This window comes from Protomyctophum bolini, assembly GCF_963924005.1.
Source record: "Protomyctophum bolini genome assembly, chromosome: 1".
Taxonomy (NCBI): Eukaryota; Metazoa; Chordata; class Actinopteri; order Myctophiformes; family Myctophidae; genus Protomyctophum; species Protomyctophum bolini.
In genome coordinates, this window is record NC_137862.1 from 14,967,490 (window position 1) to 14,986,953 (window position 19,464).

The 19,464-nt window shown below is 44.1% G+C and overlaps 1 protein-coding gene across 1 annotated transcript in view; it reads right to left on the reverse strand.

Moving 5' to 3' along the window:
* Positions 1-293: 293 nt before the first annotated feature.
* pkp3b (plakophilin 3b) overlaps positions 294-19,464 on the reverse strand; it is a 50,768-nt gene continuing 31,597 nt past the window's right edge. Inside the window, exons 7-14 of the mRNA XM_080760257.1 lie at positions 18,916-19,090; positions 17,296-17,413; positions 15,527-15,691; positions 13,057-13,239; positions 11,275-11,428; positions 10,273-10,468; positions 8,504-8,591; positions 294-851 (exon numbers count right to left, since the gene is read on the reverse strand). Of these exons, the coding sequence (XP_080616383.1) occupies positions 810-851; positions 8,504-8,591; positions 10,273-10,468; positions 11,275-11,428; positions 13,057-13,239; positions 15,527-15,691; positions 17,296-17,413; positions 18,916-19,090 (1,121 nt within the window). The 3' untranslated portion in view covers positions 294-809. The remainder of the gene's footprint in view (positions 852-8,503; positions 8,592-10,272; positions 10,469-11,274; positions 11,429-13,056; positions 13,240-15,526; positions 15,692-17,295; positions 17,414-18,915; positions 19,091-19,464) is intronic.

The window sequence follows — 19,464 nt, forward strand, 5'->3', positions numbered from 1 at the left end:
AGGGGTGGCAGTGGTTCATGATGCCACCATGGTGCCAGGGGTGGCAGTGGTTCATGACGCCACCATGGTGCCAGGGGTGGCAGTGGTTCATGATGCCACCATGGTGCCAGGGGTGGCAGTGGTTCATGACGCCACCATGGTGCCAGGGGTGGCAGTGGTTCATGATGCCACCATGGTGCCAGGGGTGGCAGTGGTTCATGATGCCACCATGGTGCCAGGGGTGGCAGTGGTTCATGACGCCACCATGGTGCCAGGGGTGGCAGTGGTTCATGATGCCACCATGGTGCCAGGGGTGGCAGTGGTTCATGATGCCACCATGGTGCCAGGGGTGGCAGTGGTTCATGATGCCACCATGGTGCCAGGGGTGGCAGTGGTTCAGGGGTAGAGTGGCCGGATGGGAAGCGCAAGGTTCCCGCAGTTAGATCCAGGGCTCCCGCAGAGTTAGTGTCAAAGTGTCCTTGAGCAAGACACTGAACCCCCTAATTGCATCCCAACGTGCAGGTTGCTGCCTTGCATGGTTTCCTCTGCCATCGGTGTATGAATGTGTGTGTGAATGGGTGAATGTAATGCACAATCTATGTAAAGCGCCTTGGATAAAAGCGCTATATTTTTTCTTTTTGGATGCCACCATGCCCAGTGAGTCTCACCAGACAGCCTCAGGGTAGGCAGTGAGTAACAGCAGTTCCATCCAATCACACGTCTCTGTTCTCTCTCTCTCTCTCCCCCTCTGCGATGCAGCCAATCAGCAGCTTGCATCCACACAGTAAGGTCCTTTAAATGTCCCGTTGCATTGTGGGTAGCGTAGTCCTCTAGATGGTGGTGTCGGTGAAGTCTCGCCTGGCGAATCCTTTCTGCGCGGTGACAAAGAGATAGAAACAAGCAATGATGCATGACTCTGATTCACTCCGATAATCTACACACTATTAATGTACCCATGTGCTGTCAGGACCCTGGATGGAGTCTACACAAGAATGCTATGAATGGCACTAGATGACATTTCTGTGTGACGTGTGTGTGTGTGTGTGTGTGTGTGTGTGTGTGTGTGTGTGTGTGTGTGTGTGTGTGTGTGTGTGTGTGTGTGTGTGTGTGTGTACATGCACGTACAGTGGGTTAGATTATTTCTAACGCATGTTAACACCAGTACATCCATGATGGTCAAACAAAACATGCACCTGCAGTGCCAAGCAAACATGGACCCATGACTCAGATATCTGTCATTCTCCCTGCAGGTTCCTGAAAGTATCATGGACAGGAAAGCAGCCACTGTGCTAAACTCAGACAAATCCTTCATCAAACCACACATTGGCACATCAGACCAATATAGTAATGAAACTAATTAACCCGGAGGTTAATTGATTCTACGAATGACTTCTAAATCAGTAGCCTAGTTCTCAAACAGTACAGTAGATGGAACCACTGGGTTAGAACCTAACAGGTACAGCAGGTGCTCAACCGGCTGTGACTAAACGGTGGCGTTGTTCTCATTCCTCCTAGAGTGTTCTCCTAGAGTGTTCCTAGTGTTTAAGAACGCAGTCCTTCACATTCTCCACATTCCACTGCTGTGAGTGAATGCTGCTAACCTCAACCTGATGTCCAGTGACCATATGGACCCAGTAGGAACAACAAGGAATACAGAACAGTAGAATATAAAGATAATACAGTAAACTACTGGACTGAAGGAATACAGGACAGTATATAAAGATATTATGGTAAACTACTGGAATGAAGGAATAGGAATACAGTAATATAAAGAATACAGCAACAGATCATAACAGACATGTGATCATGTTGCTCTTTACTGAATGATAATTATTTTCCCTTGCCCTCCCTTTTGTCTTTTTTATCTTCCTGAAAACAACTAAAACGATGGAGCTTCCAAAAATAAAAAAATAAAAAAAAGTCCCTATAGAGTCGATACCGAGTATATACTATTGAGTCCATAAGCTACTTTGAATTAGGTCATACAATGTCCGGTAGTGTCTACTGCCTGGTACAACTGCTGGTCTAAATCCTCTCTACTTTGAGTACTACTAACTAATGTCTAAAACAACTGCTGTTGTACTGCTTGCGCAAGTGATTATACTGTAATGACTTCAATGAATGAACAAATCACTGAATACACCGATAACACCAAAAATGGATTCCGTTCCTCTCCTTGGGATTATATCCAATCATCATTCAGCTGACTTGGCCTGTTCTAATCCTGTTAGTCAATCAGGCGTGGAATTCATGAACAATGTTGCATTTTATTACTTTTTTTGTTTTGAAATTTATTCGTGACCAATAAAAATGTGTCTGTGATCCTATGGGTCTCAAAACCGTAACCGTAACCGTACACACACACACACACACACGCACACGCACACACCCACACACACACACCCCGGTCTGGCCGCATTTCTGTGTGGACAGCTCTTAAGAGCCTTTCAAACTGAATTATGAATCCAGAGAAAATATTTATGTTCGCAGCTCCAAAGATTTCAAGATGAGACAAGAGAGGAGAGAGGCTGGAGAGAGACCTTTCACAAAACAAACAACAACTGATCTGCAAGCACAGAACGGGTCGCAACACAACATGGTGTGAGCTTGTAGATCATCAGCGATATATTCGTATGACTATATACTGCAGTGGTTCTTTTCATTTGTTTACAGACACTGATCGAACAAAAACAGGGTGCGTAGCGTTACAGTACGATTTAACAGCAGGCGAACATCGGCCGACACATCGGCCGACACATCGCCCAATCGCCCGTTATCGCCCGAAAATATGAATAATTTTTATCTTTTCGGGCGATGTTCCTCCACCCACTTTTCAATCATCGCCTGTTCGCCTGCTATCGCCAGTAGTCGCAGGGTCCCATAGACAAATAATGCACTTCCGGCGAATTCGTCTGGCTGTCGCCCGCTGTTAAAACGTACTGTAAGGGTGTTTAACACTAGGAAGTCGGAGCAGCCGTTCAGACCGATTTTGAGATTTAAAAGTTTATTTTCTTAGCCCATGGAGTCCAGAGAAAGTTCCCCTTGCATGACTTTGTCTAAATATTCGATTGAAATCATCTGTTTTTTTTTCCATTTGAAACGTTTTGTAAATATGATTTTAGGCATATATCTACTACTCTTGTCTAAAATATTCCGGCCCTTTCGACCGATCTCCCCCATTAACCGCACCCCCCGCACCACTCACTCGTTCACACCTCTTCAGCTGGAGACATTGCTGCCTACAGTAGACGCACACACTTTTCTTTTTCTTTTCTTCCCTCTCTTATAAATACATTATTATACACCCAATGAAAATGTACACTTCACGGATTATAGGCCATTTGGAATTATAACAATCGGTAGAAAATTGGCCGAGAATAGCACAATTTAAATATCAACCGTTTTGTTCCGCCAGCCACTGCGGCGAAAATGGTTAATCCACTCTTAGTACTCGCACATCCACTCTTAGTACTCTCACATCCACTCTTAGTACTCCCATCCACTCTTAGTACTCGCATCCACTCTTAGTACTCTCACATCCACTCTTAGTACTCGCACATCCACTCTTAGTACTCTCATCCACTCTTAGTACTCTCATCCACTCTTAGTACTCTCACATCCACTCTTAGTACTCACATCCACTCTTAGTACTCGCATCCACTCTTAGTACTCGCATCCACTCTTAGTACTCTCACATCCACTCTTAGTACTCGCACATCCACTCTTAGTACTCTCACATCCACTCTTAGTACTCACATCCACTCTTAGTACTCGCATCCACTCTTAGTACTCGCATCCACTCTTAGTACTCTCACATCCACTCTTAGTACTCGCACATCCACTCTTAGTACTCTCACATCCACTCTTAGTACTCTCGTCCACTCTTAGTACTCACATCCACTCTTAGTACTCACATCCACTCTTAGTACTCACATCCACCCTTAGTACTCCCATCCACTCTTAGTACTCGCATCCACTCTTAGTACTCTCACATCCACTCTTAGTACTCGCACATCCACTCTTAGTACTCTCACATCCACTCTTAGTACTCACATCCACTCTTACTCACATCCACTCTTAGTACTCTCACATCCACTCTTAGTACTCTCGTCCACTCTTAGTACTCACATCCACTCTTAGTACTCACATCCACTCTTAGTACTCACATCCACCCTTAGTACTCCCATCCACTCTTAGTACTCGCATCCACTCTTAGTACTCTCACATCCACTCTTAGTACTCGCACATCCACTCTTAGTACTCTCACATCCACTCTTAGTACTCACATCCACTCTTACTCACATCCACTCTTAGTACTCTCACATCCACTCTTAGTACTCACATCCACTCTTAGTACTCACATCCACTCTTAGTACTCTCATCCACTCTTAGTACTCTCATCCACTCTTACTCACATCCACTCTTAGTACTCTCATCCACTCTTAGTACTCTCATCCACTCTTAGTACTCACATCCACTCTTAGTACTCTCACATCCACTCTTAGTACTCGCATCCACTCTTAGTACTCGCATCCACTCTTAGTACTCGCATCCACTCTTAGTACTCGCATCCACTCTTAGTACTCGCACATCCACTCTTAGTACTCTCACATCCACTTAGTACTCACATCCACTCTTAGTACTCTCAAATCCACTCTTAGTACTCTCACATCCACTCTTAGTACTCTCACATCCACTCTTAGTACTCTCACATCCACTGTTAGTACTCTCATCCACTCTTACTCACATACACTCTTAGTACTCTCATCCACTCTTAGTACTCTCATCCACTCTTAGTACTCTCGCATCCACTCTTAGTACTCACATCCACTCTTAGTACTCGCATCCACTCTTAGTACTCGCATCCACTCTTAGTACTCGCATCTACTCTTAGTACTCGCACATCCACTCTTAGTACTCTCACATCCACTCTTAGTACTCACATCCACTCTTAGTACTCTCACATCCACTCTTAGTACTCTCACATCCACTCTTAGTACTCTCACATCCACTCTTAGTACTCACATCCACTCTTAGTACTCTCATCCACTCTTACTCACATACACTCTTAGTACTCTCATCCACTCTTAGTACTCTCATCCACTCTTAGTACTCTCATCCACTCTTAGTACTCTCACATCCACTCTTAGTACTCACATCCACTCTTAGTACTCTCATCCACTCTTACTCACATACACTCTTAGTACTCTCATCCACTCTTAGTACTCTCATCCACTCTTAGTACTCTCACATCCACTCTTAGTACTCACATCCACTCTTAGTACTCACATCCACCCTTAGTACTCTCATCCACTCTTAGTACTCTCATCCACTCTTAGTACTCTCATCCACTCTTAGTACTCTCATCCACTCTTAGTACTCACATCCACTCTTAGTACTCTCACATCCACTCTTAGTACTCACATCCACCCTTAGTACTCACATCCACCCTTAGTACTCTCATCCACTCTTAGTACTCTCGTCCACTCTTAGTACTCACATCCACTCTTAGTACTCACATCCACCCTTAGTACTCCCATCCACTCTTAGTACTCGCATCCACTCTTAGTACTCTCACATCCACTCTTAGTACTCACATCCACCCTTAGTACTCGTATCCACTCTTAGTACTCGCATCCACTCTTAGTACTCGCATCCACTCTTAGTACTCGCATCCACTCTTAGTACTCTCACATCCACTCTTAGTACTCGCACATCCACTCTTAGTACTCTCACATCCACTCTTAGTACTCACATCCACTCTTAGTACTCTCACATCCACTCTTAGTACTCTCACATCGACTCTTAGTACTCTCACATCCACTCTTAGTACTCACATCCACTCTTAGTACTCTCATCCACTCTTACTCACATACACTCTTAGTACTCTCATCCACTCTTAGTACTCTCATCCACTCTTAGTACTCTCACATCCACTCTTAGTACTCACATCCACTCTTAGTACTCTCATCCACTCTTACTCACATACACTCTTAGTACTCTCATCCACTCTTAGTACTCTCACATCCACTCTTAGTACTCACATCCACTCTTAGTACTCTCATCCACTCTTACTCACATCCACCCTTAGTACTCTCATCCACTCTTAGTACTCTCATCCACTCTTAGTACTCTCACATCCACTCTTAGTACTCACATCCACTCTTAGTACTCTCACATCCACTCTTAGTACTCACATCCACTCTTAGTACTCTCATCCACTCTTAGTACTCTCATCCACTCTTACTCACATCCACTCTTAGTACTCACATCCACTCTTAGTACTCATCCACCCTTAGTACTCCCATCCACTCTTAGTACTCACATCCACTCTTAGTACTCACATCCACCCTTAGTACTCTCATCCACTCTTAGTACTCTCGTCCACTCTTAGTACTCACATCCACTCTTAGTACTCTCGTCCACTCTTAGTACTCACATCCACTCTTAGTACTCCCATCCACTCTTAGTACTCACATCCACTCTTAGTACTCACATCCACCCTTAGTACTCCCATCCACTCTTAGTACTCTCACATCCACTCTTACTCTCATCCACCCTTAAGAGGTTAAACTATAGAGCGCCGAAGTCCTGACGTCACTCGCTCATCCCCTGGTTCTGCCTGGTTCACGGAAGTAATTTCTCTATGGAGAATAACATGGGGTCATCTTAAAATTGTATTGTGGTCCAAAAATAAACAAGCTGTCTCTGCGTTATTGTCAGGGAGGTGTCTCTGTATGGTTTGAGACAGTCGAAAATGTAACTTCAGCAGCAGTAACATTAGCATTTTTTCTCAGTCAGTTGATTCTTCATATGCATATGAGTGAAATGGCCAGGATGACATGTTTATTTTTCAAACACAGTTCTTGCTATGGGGACTACAATGCCAATAAAAAGTACATGAACCCGTGTATTTGCGCCCTCTACCGATATTGATGTCAGACTTCGGTGCTCTATTCTCACAACATAAGGCTGTGGAACCGAGTCAAGCTAAAAGTTGATCCCATATGCTTGTCAGAGTGGTCTGAAGAGTGTTGAAACCCTCGCTATAGACTGTAATACAATATGAAGAGGGAGGGTCTTGGAATGAGCGACTCGAGGGAGTGGGGAAGGAAGGAAGGAGAGGTGAGAGGAGGACGGATGTGGGCAGATGGGAGGAGAGAAGCAGCTGGAAGAAGCAGACAAAAGGTGATGGAACACACACAAACACATGCACGCACACACGCACACACGCACACACACACACACACACACACACACACACGTTATAGTGAGCGTTCATATGGAAATTATGTTGGAAAAAAGCTGAAAAGTTTAACTCTGTTACAGAGAATGCATTAATTTGGACAACCATATAACAAATAAAATGCAATCTTAACTTTATAAACAAAGTCTATCAGTAGATTGAGAAATACTTGAGGCAACAACTTCCTTACTGATAAAGTGAACATTCTTCATTCTTTTATTTATTTCCCACAGAAAGCTCATGTCTGCTACTATCAGGACAGGCTGCTCTGTTTTCTGTGTGAATACTGGGTTTAAGTCAAATCATAAGTTACACAGAAGAGCTTTGCTATACTTGTTGGATCTTTTCAATTTGTGATCATTTGTCCCCGTGTCCCCTAGGGTATAGGTACTCTCACAAATAACATGCAGTAATCCTGGTCTTTAAACTGCCTCCCCCTGGCCAGCCGGGGCGCCTGATGGAGGGGAAAGGAACTAGTTGGAATACCGTGTTCCTTCCACGCGCTATACTTTCAAGGAAAAGGCTTGCTCAGCTCAAGGACAGTCTGGAAGAGTTTAGAAACATACTGGGTGCAGATTCAGATAATACGTAAAAAGGAATGTAAAATCTGCACTCTCTGTAGTAGTCTTAGGAGTCTTGTTTAATAATGTTTTAGAATTCGCAGCAGCAGTCTACCAAACAGAGTGAGAGTTTTGGCGCGCATAATTAAAATGTGATTATTCGAACACCGATGAAGGCATGCACACGGAAACGCTTCTGCTGCTGTCTTTCACTGAGGTTTCACATTTAATCATTTGTTGAGAACTGAAAGACATTGCGACATGCTGTGAGCATGTAGATCTGCTATTTTTGTTGAGTTACTGTACATTGTGTACTGCATGTGTTGTTTACTCGTTTGTAGTCTTTACTGTTTGTAGTTTGTTAATGTGTTGTTTGTAGTCTTTATGTAGTTTGTTAATGTGTTGTTTATCCGTTTGTACTCTATACCTTGTCTTGGGATACCCTTACCCCTTATCTCTAAACTTATTTGTTTACTATTTTGAAAACCTTTTAAAATAGTTCAAATAGCCGATCTACAAGCTCACAACGTGTCGAGGTAGATCAGCTAGTTGAACTATTTTAAAATGTTTTAGAAAATAGTAAAGAATTGCAAATAAGTTTAGGGATAAGGGATGACAAAAAGATGACCTTTATGTAGTTTGTTAATGTGTTTATTACATGGTTGTAGTCTTTATGTAGTTTGTTAGTCTTTATGTAGTTTGTTAATGTGTGGTTTACCTGTTTGTAGTCTTTATGTAGTTTGTTGTACTGGAACATGTTACACAACACTGTAGACGCTGCCTTGGCTGCTTTCAACCTGCCAGAACTACACACACACACACACACACACACACACACACACACACACACACACACACACACACACACACACACACACACACACACACACACACACACACACACACACACACACACACACACACACACACACACACACACACACACACACACACACACACACACACACACACACACACACACACACACACACACACACACACACACACAAATTATTTTATTTGGATCTGCACAAGAGGCGTAATACAATAGACCCAAACACTGATCAGAATTAGGTTATACATTATATGGTCCAACCAGATATAGCTGCTGCAAAACACACAGAGGGACAAAGAAGACAAAAATAAATATATATATAGCACATTGTTGACATACTATTACTTGACACTACTAGACAGGATGTTTGTTTTGGGATTTTTAAGCAACCTAGGGATAAATGAAACAACGCCTACTCCAGACAGACAGACTGCCCATAGTAGCTGAGACAGAGCAGTATTTAGCCAGCTTTTTTGCATTCGTTTTTAGCAATCCACCCAATTGCAAACCCCTGAGCACAAGTTTATGGACATGGCCCAGACTTCCAAATACAAGGACAATAAGTTGACAGTTATATCAGACCACAGCTCAGAGTATGCGCGCTGGGTCTTAGACTCATTCGCCTAGTTACAGAAGCCCCTTTGGGACAAAACACTGTGCAACATTATTCAACTAGATTTTATAGAATTTATTTTTATTATAATTATCGAGCTATCAAAATAAGCGATTTAGCCTGGATATCGTTTTTCTCTGGATGTAAATTTTATTTTGGATATAATAACAACATATTAAGGTAAACAGGTCTAAATGGGTTACGTGTGGTTATGTGCAGCAGCAGAGCAGGCGGTGTGTGCGCTGTCAGCTTAGCGTATAATCAGTACAACAACGTTCAGCTCATTTCCCGTGTGGACAGTATAGAGTCTGTTGCTGTACAACAGCATTTCATTCATACACCAAGTTACGTTCCCACAGGGAAAGTAGAGCTTTATCGCCTCCTTATTAGATTTACTGTCCTTTCCTTCCCTTCCTTCTGCCTGCCGGACAATAAAGACAGTTTGACTTTATAGCTCGGAAGAACACACAATACCCCACTGGTGGAAAAAAAGTACTCACACGCATTCTTTACAGTTTTGTCAAAACTAGTTAGGGAGGGAATAGTGGAGAAGAGATGCAGAAGAACTAATAGACAAGTCATTTTATGTTTGCACTCTGGAAATAGCAGATCTGCAAGCTCACAATGCGACCTGCTGCGATGCGTTGTGAGCTATTTTCAGCATGCAACCAAGTGTAAGTTAAATATAAATTGATTAATGAACTGCTAGAGGACCATACTTTTGAAGAAATGTCCCTTAAGTATTCAGAAACAAAGATCTATTATCAAAATGACACAACAAAGCCTATCTTTCCCCTTTTTTAATTTTATTTAGTTTTAAGTATATGTTAATTGTTGTATTCCCCCCTGTCAGGCATTTTAACATTTTGTTCATAAATGAATACCCTGAAAATAGACGATCAAGCTCACAACATGCTGTGAGCTTGTAGATCTGCTACTTTCAAGAGGTCTTTGAAAGAATTTGAAAACCTTTGAATGTTTCTGAGACATTTTAACGTCAACAAACTTTGTATGGAGGGGGTCGGGGTCCTGTTGGTACCTGTTGTCATGGGTGGTCTTGATGGCCACCAGCTTGGGCAGCCCGTCGAAGTAGGAGATGTCCCGGGCTGCCAGGGAGCTGCCGGTCACCAGGTGGTTGAGGGCTCCGCAGATGTTGACCACCACCTCACCAGAGGGCTCTTTCTGCGTGCCGTCGCTGGGAAGCTTGGTCACCAGCACGTTCACCATGCTCTTAGCTGGACAGAGACACAAGCAGCTTGGTCACCAGCACGTTCACCATGCTCTTAGCTGGACAGAGACACAAGCAGCTTGGTCACCAGCACGTTCACCATGCTCTTAGCTTGTCAGAGACACAAGCAGCTTGGTCACCAGCACGTTCACCATGCTCTTAGCTTGTCAGAGACACAAGCGGGGCATCAGGGTTGGACTGAGACAAAAATTCGGCCCGACATCTTCGCACGCAGATACTTTTCGGGTCAAGGCACATACAAATACTTGAAGTGCATAAGCCCTTAATGCCACCACTTTTACAGAACAACATAAATTATACACAACCAACAACTACACTGAAACAGACAACAGATGTAACACTTGGCCCAGACCCACCCACCACCAGGCCCACTGCCGGTCGGCCCACCGGACATACAGTATGTCTGGTATGTTAAGTGGCCAGTCCAGGCCTGCGGGGCATTCACTGTGGGTAGTTAGCGGGTACAGCTGAACCTGGCCTCATTTTGACGGCAAATTAAATTTAGTTTTTTAGTCTCCTCCTTTAGTCTTTTTAAATTTAGTCTTGAATAAAATATCATTCCATTTTTGTCACATTTTTGTCGTTTGAAAAGTTTCGTTTTAGTCTAGTTTTAGTCAACTAAATATCATAACATTTTAGTCGTGATTTTGTCGTCCAAAAAATATTTTGGCGGGCTGTGATGGCGCTGCAATGACAGATTTCCCCTTTGATTGCATACTGAAAGTAGCCGATCTACAAGCTCGCAATGAGCTGTGTGTGTGTGTGTGTGTGTGTGTGTGTGTGTGTGTGTACCCAGGTGGTCTTTGTTGCGTGTGTGTCGTGCCAGGTTCCTCAGCAGTCCGGTCAGAGGTCGTAGTTCAAGGTCAGAGTGGGTGTCCAACAGGTCCAGTAGGATGGGAAGCATTCTCTCCTGGTCCAGAACCACATGACTTAATACTGACGCCCACTGAAACACACACACAGACACACACTGATACACTGACAATACCCAATGATATAGCCAAAGAAAATGGGCTACTGGGCCCACAACTAAGGGACAGAAGTGCTTATTTCTCCTCCATTGTGTGGAGAGCAAAGGTGAGTGGAAATAATGGTGAAACAAGATGCCATAGGAAAACAATGAGGATATTTTGGCCTGACCCCACTTTCCAGTGTGGTCAGGTATCAGAGGGTGGATGTGGATTGGACAATGGACAAGGGTGCAGAATGGACCATCCAAAGGGAATAGCCAGGAAGAAGAAAACCAGGCCAATGGAGAAGATATAGCCGAGTATAGAGCGCCGCAGTCCCTCCCCCTTTCAGAACGACGAGTGGCCCAGGAAATGAAATGCAATGCATTTCACCCATAGGATTTTCTTTAAGTATTTATTTAAAGACGGTTACGCCGCGGACATGTAAGCCAACTCGGATCGTGACAAATCATGACAATGAACACAATGTTTTGGGCCGATCAAATAATTTATAAGAAGAAAAACAAAACAAATAGTGTTGTCTCCTGCCTTTATTTTCTTCTTTCTAATGATTTGATCGGCCCAAAATATTGTGTTCATTGTCATGATTTGTCACGATCCGAGTTGGCTTTGTCCGCGGCGTAACAGTCTTTAAATAAATACTTAAAGAAAATCCTATGGGAGAAATGCATTGCATTTCATTTCCTGGGCCACTCGTTGTTCTGAAAGGGGGAGGGACTGCGACGCTCTATAGCAGACAGACAGCACCAGGCAGCATACAGACAGGCAACATTGGGCAGCAGACAGACAGGCAGCATTGGACAGCAGACAGACAGGCAGCATTGGGCAGCAGACAGACAGGCAGCATTGGGCAGCAGACAGACAGGCAGCACTGGGCAGCAGACAGACAGCTCCGGGCAGCAGACAGACAGGCAGCATTGGGCAGCATAATATTTGAGAACCACTGCCCTGGCGTGAAGCGTCCATATTCTGTGGGCAAAAATAGCCAATCTACAAGGTCATGGTGAGATTGTAGATTACGCTTAGTAAAGAGATTAGGTGTAGAGAGGAACCAATTGTTAGTTGAAGACAGTGTGAGCTATGGGCGCTCGGGTGAGGAGGGTAATATTTGTCACTAGCTGTACTCCAACGGGCTTGGGGCGGAGCCTGTCAGAAGGAGTGTTAGGCGGGAGGGGTAAGACGAAGGCTCCACGTCCTCCACGCCACAATTTTTCAAAAATAGCAGATCTACAAGCTCATAGCGCGGCACTCTGTGGCGCGCTATGAGCTTGGACAAAAACAAGACCTGAGAACTATTAGTGGACAGCGGATTGGCCGTTGTGCGTATAGAGCGCGACCTTCAATCACCCATTGGAATGCAAATGCATGCCTTTCAGACTTTGTATCCTACTGTCTGGCAGGTATATCTCTTTGAAAACCTTTAGTGCTACTGATTTTGCGCGGGGGGACAACAATTAAAACATCTTGCCTGCCCAAAATAATAATATAATTCCTGGAAACGCTACTGGTTCCCGCCTAGAATGGGTATGGCATAATGCCTAAAATGGGATGAAAAAGGGGCAAAAAGCAAACAAACAAACAAACAAATAAATAGGAGTGTTACCCTGACGTCTCCAGCAGTGATGTTCTGCAGAGCTCCGATGGCAGCCTCTCGCGTGGTGGAGCTGCAGCTGGAGTTCTGCACCACGCCCTTGTACAGCGCCACCACCTGGGGATGCCACAACCACTCACCTCCCCTAGGCTGGCGAGACACCTCCGAAAACACTGACAACTCCTGGTTACGCTGCTGTGGGGGGGGGGAGAGAGAGAGAGAGCGAGAGAGAGACAGACAGACAGACTACTTGTTACAAATGAGCAGGCGATAATTAGGCTGCATGGTCGTCAAAACTAGTGTAGTGTTGTGTGACTATTTAATTTGGACACATTATTGTTAAGTAGTGTTGTGTGACTATTTAATTTGAACACCGCTCACCGCCGTATTCGCTACTTCACACTTCACAGTTCAGCAGGTGGGGAAAGTACTGGATTAAGGGCCGATTCATACTCCTATTTTACCGCTGTTTCGGCGCTGTAGTGCCGAAATGATTTCGGCTCATCAGAAATTTTCAGTAGCACCGAAGAGTCGACTTTAGGACAGTACCCGCCCCCCGAACCTCAAATGACGTCAAATTGTAGGCTCTACAGCGCCGAACCGACTTTTATTCGGCTCTAAAATAGGAGTATGTATCGGCCCTAAGAATCTCTGGTTTCTCTGGAAAGTCCAGGTATTTGTTGACTAGCCTCGGTGCCCAGGCTTTTACTTCCGTTCGCATTCGCCTCAAAAAGAAAAGCCTGGGGAAACGAGACAGATTTCCTGGTCTAGGAGTGGGAGTGAACTCAAGGCCTCAGTGAGGCTCCCCCAATGTTGAAGCACTCGGCCCTAGTGGTAAGAGGAGGGACAGCAGGCGGACCCGTGGAGCTGGGGTTTAACATTGAGCGTGTTTGCACTTCCAAATCGGGAAAATTTGTAGAAAAGAAAGTAGAATGTTCTTCCGGGTGCTTCAAAACGCCACTGAGCAACTGAGCAACTTCCACTGAAACGAATAGCGGGGGAGCGGGGCTATTGCTCCGGTTCAGTCTCTATCGTTTTAATACTCTATGAGTGAACTACAGTGCAGAGGGGCATCACTCCAAATTTGGTGACGTCAGTGAGTGTTGTCCGCTGTTTTCTACCAGGGTGAGCGCTCAGAACCAATACGGTCCAACGCCGTGATCCCGGTGGCACCCCTCACGGTGGCTGGGCTAGGCTATTTGTTGACTGACGTTCTGATTGTCATTACCGTATGTCATTAGGGTAGGCAAAAATAAATATATAAAATAAAATGTAAAACAAAGGGGGAAAAATGCTGAAAACGTGTGCAGGTTTACGCAATAGCAATGTTTACACAATCTGTATTATATTTCGTTTGCTAATACATGACTTCGTTTTTATTTGTTTTATTTCACATTTTCTTTCACAATATAAATGTATGTTATCCCTGATAATAAAGAAGCGTTGAATTGAACTAGAGACACACAGAGGCGAGAGAGAGAGGGAGAGAGAGGGGGGGGGGGGGAGCCAATGGAAGCATACATACAGACAGACAGAGAACAGAGCATGGGGGGATGGGTGGTGGCGTGGGTCAGTGAGGAAGAGGAAGAGGAGAGGGGTGTATAGATTACGTGTGAAAACAGGTCATATGAGTGGATATTGTTCCAGCTAATAAAAGGACAGCTAATGAGAACATACATGTAGAGGGCGGGGCCTTGTGGCAGTAAGGTGAGCTGGCCTGTGGTTCCGCTGTAAGGCGATGCTCCCTGAAGGCCGACACTGCTAGAGTTACTACCTATTATCTACACCCTCCCACCAGGCCTGTCTGATAGCTTTCTACATATCTACACATATCTGTGTTCATCTCGTCGACTACCTTTTTTCACAGATGAAAACTAAATAAAAACTAAGCTATGATGACTAAAAGTACGACTAAATATATTGACAATTTTGTCAACAAAAGAAAACTAGACAAAAAACTTAGGGAGGGGCTAGTGGAAAGAGATCCAGTAGAACTGAAAGACAAGTCATTTCATGTTTTATTTTATGCTTGCGCTCGGGTGTTGCATATCTAGGTAACAAGCTTGGTCTTCTTGCCGTGGGGGTTAGGGTTAAGATTATGGTTAAGGTGGTGCAGTCGGTAGTGGGATTGGCAAAAGGGCCTTTCTGTGTGGAGTTTGCATGTTCTCCCCGTGTCCCCTAGGGTAGGTAGGTACCCTACTACCCTCACAAAAAAGATGCAGTATAATACTGGTCTCTATACTGCCTCCCCCTGGGCCTTATGGATTGGAAAGGAGCTGGTTGTAATAACGTGTTCCTTCCACACGCTACCTACCTTCCTACCGGGGAAGAGGCCTGCTCACTCTCATGCATTGAAGCTAGCATGAGCTCAGTTCGGGAATTGGCAGAATGAGAGTAGTACAGCTTAGGCAATTGGCATCAGGTGAAAATGGTTTACAAAATCGTGGGACAAAAAGTTAGGGTTAAGGTTAGGCTACTCTACCTCTTTGGTCTTCTTGCTGGTGGGAGTGAAGCAGCCGATAGCCTGGTTCTCCTTGGAGGCCGACGCTCTGGACGGGCCGTCGAGACGCTGGCGGGCCGACGGAGGAAGTTCTGAGTAGAGCTGGTAGGAGAGGTTTCTTAAAATACACATAGTGTTCTCTAGACCCTGAGAGAGAGACAGAGAGAAAGAGAGAGAGAGAGAGAGACATAGAGAAAGAGGTAAGGAAGAGGTTCACTTCACTGTACGTAAAGAACATACAGCAATAGTCAATAGAAATATCAACCAGTAAGACGCCTAAGTGCGAGAAGCGACCTCGCCCTAAAGGTCACACGTGCACGCATCCGCCTCGATGACGGCAGACTGCTGGGCGAGCGCTGGTGCTTTGGCATCAACATTAATTAATTAATGAATTCTGTACTGGCCATATAAGGAGCATGTCTTGAGAGTACAGGGTTTGATGAGGTCAGATCAACATATGGAATGTCAGAACAGGTCAGCTCCATATATGGAGATCTAAGGGTGGTAGTGGGGACATTCTATTGAGTGTACAGGGTTTGATGAGGGCCAGGCCTTTTTTTCGGGCCTGTTGAGAACTCTAGTTTTCGCCGGCTGCCGGGCGCGACTGCACTAATAACTTTGGGGCAAGCCCGTCTAGAGTTTTAATGGACAGGTATCAGTCAAAAGGGAGACATCGAAGAGGAAGGATGGATGGGGAAGGATCAACATATGGAATGTCATAACAGGCCAATATTGATGACATCAGGGATCTCCATATGTGGGCTTAATTGCGACAGCAGATCGATATTTTACTATGACCTGGGCACCATATATGGGGGGCTTTCCCATGGGGATTTTGAGTGATACACTGACTGACGGGAATTGCACGTTTTCATAGTAAATGCGAGCTGCGGTCACAATAAACAAATTAAACAATCAAATACAGCCATGGTTTGGGCTGAGTTGTGGATTTATTTCCTCTCTGTAAATGTAATGGTTAGTCTTCACTCTTCACTGTTCAGGTTGACTGTCTGTGAGAGAGAAAACTCAGTGACTCAGGCGTCAGGAAGGCAGCCTGACTATAAGTAGCTTTATTCTTTTATTTGAGAGGATTTAGGAAATTCAGGGGAGGTCGGACTTTCTGGGAAATCTGTGGTCCGTTCCTGCCAGAGGTTCAGTGACCTAGCTTCAAGCTTCCCAAAACACAGATACTCAGGGGGAACGTGTTGTTCAGAGCCATGGGAGCACTTTATAAACACTTTCATCATCTAGAGTCATTCACATTGAAGTCATGCAATCACAAAAGCCTTTCTTGTATGTTTGTATATTTACAAAGACCCCTTGGGGTGATTTTTATAAATAAGATCAGACCCGTCTGAACTGAGTGGTGCTGTACTGTACTTGTGCTGTACGTAACGTACAGTACTGTACAAGCTCTCCTCCCTGGCCTCTGTGTGTGTGTGTGTGTGTGTGTGTGTGTGTGTGTGTGAACAACAAATGCTATTTCCGTACTCGGCACAGGAACATACATATGCACACACATTGCTGTCTATAGGAGTGGCTAGCAGCACTCAAAGACAAACTGAACTGAACTGAAAGTGGATGGAAGATGTTTTTTATCACGATAAACAATAATAGCGATTATCGTCCCATGCCTATAGCTTCAATGTATTAATGCATGGTGTCTTTGGCAATGCATGGAGATGCTAATGGAGGCAGCCTCATTCATACACATTCATAACATACACTAGAATACAATGGCTGGTGCTCACCTTGTCGGCAGAGTGCTCCTCCTGCAGGTTGCTCTGGGTATAGCAGACCAGAGAATCCACCAGACCTCGCATCTCTCTCATCTGCTGGCGTGTGCGCTCGTTGATGGAGCTCAGATTCCTGGACACACATGCACGCACGCACACACCAAAGAGACAGTCAAACAGCAGTAATTTCAATTATCACTAATAATCTTTCATTTAAGTGTATGGTTACGGCTGCAACTACTGGCTAGTTTAAAGCTATAATGACTTAAAGGTTTTATGACATTCATTTTCATTTCTTTTTATTTTTTCTTTTAGGTTTTATGACCTCAATTACACCCAAAAAACCTGAACTTTGAACATTCAGTGGATTTTCTGTCGTCTGAAGTTTTCTTTGGGGTTTGGAAGCCTTTTGAGCTACAATGAAAACAGGCAACACAGTGAAAACAGTGACATCTGCTGGCAAATCCCATTGACATGTATGGGATTTGCAGGCTCTTACATCACAAACTGCCGGCAAATCAGAGCACCTGTTTGAGCCAGAAAACCCCAGATCACAGAAAATCGACTGAATGTTAAAAGTGTAAAAGTGTGTAAAAAATGTTTTTTGGTGCAATTGAGATTAGAAAACCTAAAATAAATAATACAATTTTTTTATGTCGCAATCCCTTTAACTATCATGTCAGAGCACACACACACACACACACACACACACACACACACGCGCGTGAGCGCACACCCACGCGTACTTGTGAGAACATCAACGCTTTTGAATAATTTATTTCATGAGTGTCATTTTTACAATGTCTACAATGCGTGACGTATTGCAGATTGGTTATTTTTGGTGACGTTGGCATGTAACTGTGTATGAATCAGATATAACCCTATCCCCAAACTCTAACTATAACATACTGTACTGTATAACCCCACCTGAATATGTTCATACATGTAAAAACCTACTTATTACTGTACTTAAGTACAATTTTGAGGTATTTGTACTTTACTTGAGTGTTTCCAATTTCCAGTACTTTTACTTACTACAGTGTTTTAAGGATATTCGTGTGTTTTCTGAATCTAAAAACAGTGTTTTGAGGATATTCGTTTGCTTTCTGTATCAAAAAACAGTGTTTTGAGGATATTCGTTTGCTTTCTGTATCTAAAAACAGTGTTTTAAGCATATTGGTGTGCTTTCTGTATCTAAAAACAGTGTTTTAAGGATATTGGTTTGTTTTTTGTATCTAAAAACAGTAAGTACTCCACTACAGCTCGGAGCCACTTTTACTTAATTTGCATTATCTCCCTAAGCTCCGTGGCCATTACTGTACAGTACGTACAATCTGAGTGCTCAGTAAGAATGCAGCTCCAGGCTAGTTGAACATTTACAACAGTTAATGAATTAACTAATATGTCACTAAACTGCCCACAGCAACAAGACATCAGTGTTGTTTTTGGCAGCAAATTTCTATTTTAGTTTTAGTCATAGTCCCCCCCAGGTTGGCAGAGGAAGTGAAAACATGGGTTACAAAATCGTGGGATTAAAATTCGAGGGCAAAAAAGGACCCTTTGGCAGAGAGAGAGAGAGAGAGAGAGAGAGAGAGAGAGAGAGAGAGAGAGAGAGAGAGAGAGTGAGAGTCCTACCTGAGGCATCCGGTGGTGTTGTAGAAGATGTCCTTCTCAGAAGGACTCAGCTGGATGGATCCAGAGTCTCCAGAGGAACAGAGAGGAACCAGAACTCTCTCTGTGAGTTCTGACAGAACTTCTCTGGACAGCTTCTCTTTCAGGTTGTCTTTGGACGACAGGTTCCACAAGATACCTACGACACACACAACACACACGCACGCACGCAAGCACGCACACGCACACGCACACACACACACACACACACACACACACACACACACACACACACACACACACAGTCGTACACAAATGTCACACAGCACACACAATACAAAACATAATAGGCTAATAGCATAGTCACTATTGTTAAAGCCAGGGCTTAATTTGTACTGGGCTCTGGTTCGTGAGCTGTGGGAAATCTACAGTAAAAGGTCAAATGCACATATAATACAATACGTTTTTATTTTAGACTATTTATTATTAATTCATGCTTTTACAATTTCCCCTCAAGGGACATGGATGAAATGACACAGAGCTAGTCCAACACTGTGTCTGTGTGTGTGTGTG